Source organism: Microtus pennsylvanicus, chromosome X, assembly GCF_037038515.1.
Source record: "Microtus pennsylvanicus isolate mMicPen1 chromosome X, mMicPen1.hap1, whole genome shotgun sequence".
NCBI lineage: Eukaryota > Metazoa > Chordata > Mammalia > Rodentia > Cricetidae > Microtus > Microtus pennsylvanicus.
Genome location: NC_134601.1, coordinates 32,522,476 through 32,526,720, shown reverse-complemented (window position 1 = coordinate 32,526,720; position 4,245 = coordinate 32,522,476). Strand labels below are relative to the sequence as shown.

General features: G+C 46.5%; 1 protein-coding gene across 1 annotated transcript; it reads right to left on the bottom strand.

Annotated features, from left to right (window-relative positions):
* Positions 1 to 302: 302 nt before the first annotated feature.
* On the bottom strand, positions 303 to 854 carry LOC142841559 (histone H2A-Bbd type 2/3-like). The gene is made up of 2 exons (XM_075958501.1): positions 815 to 854; positions 303 to 640 (listed from the first exon to the last, which is right to left on the bottom strand). Exons 1-2 carry the CDS (start codon positions 852 to 854, stop codon positions 303 to 305), a joined length of 378 nt encoding a protein of 125 aa, XP_075814616.1.
* Positions 855 to 4,245: the final 3,391 nt, after the last annotated feature.

The following is a 4,245-nucleotide window of genomic DNA, read 5'->3' as shown; positions in this document are numbered from 1 at the left end:
CCATCACTCCCAACCCCTGTGTTCCTTCAGCTAGGCCCACCTCACCTTCCGTCCCCACTGCCACCCTCACACCCACCTCCACCCCTATCCCAAGCCCAAAGGAAACTTCAGGGAAGCAAATGTATGCGATGCTCTGAGAAAAGCTTTAATGAGAACACAACAGAGGGGCGAGGCTTGTCAGCCAAACAGGGCTGGCGACGGGAAATGTTGGGCAGGATGAACTGATGCCCGATGGATAAACGGGGCGGAAAGTCCATCAGAAACCCAGAGCCAGGCAGCGAGCCAGGAGCAGGTAGGAGCCATCAGTGACGTCGACGACTGCTGCGACGACGACCAGGTTCCGGCAGAGGCACATGAGAGATGGTGGTGAACTGGAACAGTTCGCTGAGGGGCGCGTTGTTGTAGACAGTGAAGTCCAGCAGCTCCGGGGTGATGAACATCTCGGCACCTCGGCGTTGGGCCTCGTTGACTGCCAGCTCCAGCACTCTGCGGACCAAGAACTCCAGGACGGCGGTCAGCCAGATGGGCGCTGTTTCGCTCAGTCGCGAGGTATGGCCGGCCTCCCGAAGAAGGTGTTCCACCAGACTGACAGACAGTGTCAGCCCGGCTCTGGAGGAGCGTGCGCGGTGGCGAGTCGACCCTCGATGTCGAGAGGACCCCTGTCGAGCGGACCCCTGACGAGACGACCCCTGTTGAGACGACTCCTGAGGAGAAGACTCGTGAGCAGACGACCCCTGAGGAGATGACCCCTGACGAGACGACCCCCGAGGAGACGACTCCTGACCAGACGACCCCTGAGGAGACGACCGCTGACCAGACGACCCTTGGCGGCTGCTCTGCCTGGTCCGGGGCATGGTGGCCTCGAGGTGTGCCCTCAGGGGCTGGCTCGGCTCTACCTGGCTGCTCCCTGCTGGCCTGCTGGGCTCTGGGCCTCCACCCTGATCCCAATGGCCGCCTGTGTCCTAGCGGCCCCTCAGGGTCGGACTGTCGGTGGGTCGTCGCAGCCCACCCTGTCACACTTCCGCTCTCACTGATGACGTGTCACGTGCCGGACGACTCCCAGCCAGCCCTCGCTAGGGCGCTAGGGTGCTGTTCCCACCTTGACACCCCGGGGGGGGGCGTGCTTCTAGGAAAGACAAAGATGTCTGTGGTGCTATGGAGAAAAGTCCTTCACAGTCTTGGCTTCTAAGGTGCTGTCACCACGCCTACCCATTAAGTACGAGCTGTTTGCCCCTCGCTCGCCTCTGCTGCCCCCCTCCCTGTGCCACCAGTACCCCAGGCACCACTGTAAACCTGAGGTTTTTTTTCCTTTTCGTGCCGGCGATTCGGCTCAGAGCCCCAGGCATCTGGAGCAAATCCAGAGCTACAGCTTTCCTGGTCCCTGGAACTCCTTAGCCACTACTCTGCCTTCTGCCATGCATGGCAGCTCATGTCTGAGTCGGACAGGTCCTGTAGGTGGGATCATTTGGTAAACACTGACCTCTTGTATTTGCCCGTTTACTTAGAATCGTGGGTACATGATTCTTCATGCCCAATATACAGTTCCTTGTGTCTCACATCACCAATAGAATGGTTTGAACCAGTGCTCCCTCATTTTTTCCCACACCAAAATAATAGTCCACTGTATGCACCAATCATTTTACTCATTTTTCATATTGTCGGAGGGTTCTGCCCTGCCTGGTCCCTCAATAAACACACAGAAACTGTATAATTTGGAATAATGTTTGGTCAATAGCTTAAGTGTATTTCTAGCTAGCTCTTACATCTTAAATTATCCCATCTTTATATTTTATATTTCACCATGAGGCTTATGGCCTTCCAGCAATGTTCTGGTTAATTGCTCATATCTTTTTCTTCTGGCAGCTCCATGGCTTCTCCTGACTCTTCGTTTTTTTCTCCCAGCATTCACTTTACTTTTCCCAGCTAACTCTACTCTGCCCTATCACAATCCAAAGCAGCTTCTTTATTCATTATCCAACAAAACATTATATATACAGAAGGACTTCCTACAGCATCCACCCTTTTCTGTCTAAATAAAAAGAAAGTTTTAATTTTAACATAGTATAGTTACATATAGCAAAACATGTCTCACGCAAGAATTATAGTTACAATATTTATATGTACTTTATATTTTATCATAACTAAGGAAAATAATAACTCTCTATACTTCAACTACATCAAAGTCTCCAGAAGGTTATATTATTATCTAAGTAAACAAAAAGAGCATTATAAGCAACATTATAATAAAAACTCTAGAATTCACAGAGACTTCTAGCTGCCTGGATAGTCACCCAAAGTTCTTCTGTAATATTGGGGCATCCAATCTTTGGCCTACATTTCCATAGTATCCAGCAGACTTTTCCATAAATCAGTAAGTCTGTAGATTTGTTCTGTCTTATAATGGCAAAGTCCATCAGTTGCTTTCTTCTGTGTCTTGCAGAATATCTGGCAGACTCTTTAATGAAGCAGGAACCCTGAAGGATGGTCTTAATCTTAAGCAAGTTTAATATTTATTTTATTAGCTTTATTTCTTTACCCTATGACTGTCTGTACTCTGAATTATAACTGTCTATACTCTTTTCCTTCTCTCTTTCTCAAGACTTAGTCCATTTATCTAACACTGTGACCCATTTAGAGGTTGTTTTCATCTGAATTTTTTATTGTATTTATGTAATTATTTTCTGGCCAGAAGCACCTTTTATCTTTTTAATGCTAGGTGGACATCAGTAAGACCAACTGCATGGCACTAGCTGTTGGTTCCACCCCGTCCAACATGGCAGAGGCATGTTTTCTGTCTTTGAGAGCCATTATCTCTGCCCCAGATCCAGGGTTGGTTTACATCAGGTCTCTGTTGCCATTAAGCAAGTTGTAGCACTCTGCTCACAAACCCCATTTAAATGTTCAGTCTGCTGAGAGAGCCGGAGCTGTTCCTGCAACTAGTAAAAACACAGACTACTTCTTAGAGGAGTTGCATTGGTTTTGCTGCTACTGCTGAATCAGGAAGCCTTCTCCTAAAAGAATTGCATCTCTGCTTGCTTCTAGCAAACAGAGCCCACCCAGAAATATATGTGGCTAAACTTTGCATTTTTTGTGTCAGGTTATATGTGGATTTAGCTGCCCCATGTTGGTTGCCAATCTGTTGTCAGAGGTTTCTATCCCACATGGTCCCACAATAAATACACAGAAACTATATTATTTGCAATACTGTCTAGCCAGTAGCTTAAGTATATTTCTAACAAGCTCTTACATCTTAAACTAGCATATTTCTATTATTTTATATTTCACCATGAGGCTTGTGACCTACCAGCAAGGTTAACTGACGGCTCATGTCTTTTTCCTCTGGCAGCCACAGAGCTTCTCTCAACTCTGCCTTCTTTCTCCCAGCATTCAGTTTAGTTTTTCTTCCTAGCTCTACTCTGCCCTATCACAAGCCAAATCATCGTCTTTATTCATTAACCAATAAAAGCAACACATATACAGAAGGACTTTTCACATCATCTTCCTATGCTGATTGGGACTTTGGTGTCCTCCAACTTTTAAAAACAACATGCAGATTTCCCAGTTTTCTTAAGTGAAAAAAGGAGCTTGATATCTATCAAGTTGTCATATGAACATTGTCAAAAAAGTATCTCATTAGCAAAAAAAAGTGTGATGGGATTGTCCAGTAGGGACCAAACAGAAGAAAGCATTGATGCCTGGCCAAGTCCTTCAGAGAGACTTGTGAACCTAGAGGGTGGGAGGTAAGGAGGAATGTAAAAAAGGAAACTTTCACAAAGCTGAAGAAATGGAGTTCATGTCTGGATATTTAAACAGTGAGAAGGGGAAGGTGCTGGCCCTTTTGGGAGATAGAGAAGGCATACATTACAGAAAGTCAACATTGTAGGTCCCTTTAATGATGAATTAGGACTTAGTGGCCTTTGGTAAAAGCATAGGAGCACTGCAAGGAATGAGGATTGTGTGATGTAGGGTGGCACCAGTAGAAATGTAAGACACCACAAAGTAGCACTGCAGAAGGAAGAGTCATAGAGCCCACTGATGATACGTGGATGAGAAGTGGGAATGCAGTCCTTTACAGGATATCAAAGGCCTTGCATGCTTTCCCTCATACAGAGAATAAAAGGTGTGTATACATACACTTTTACCCACAATCATGTATATACCTGTGGGGGGTGTGGTGTTGCACACACACACACACACACACACACACTCATAATGGAAGTAGAAGTGGCATGATGTGAGAGAAAG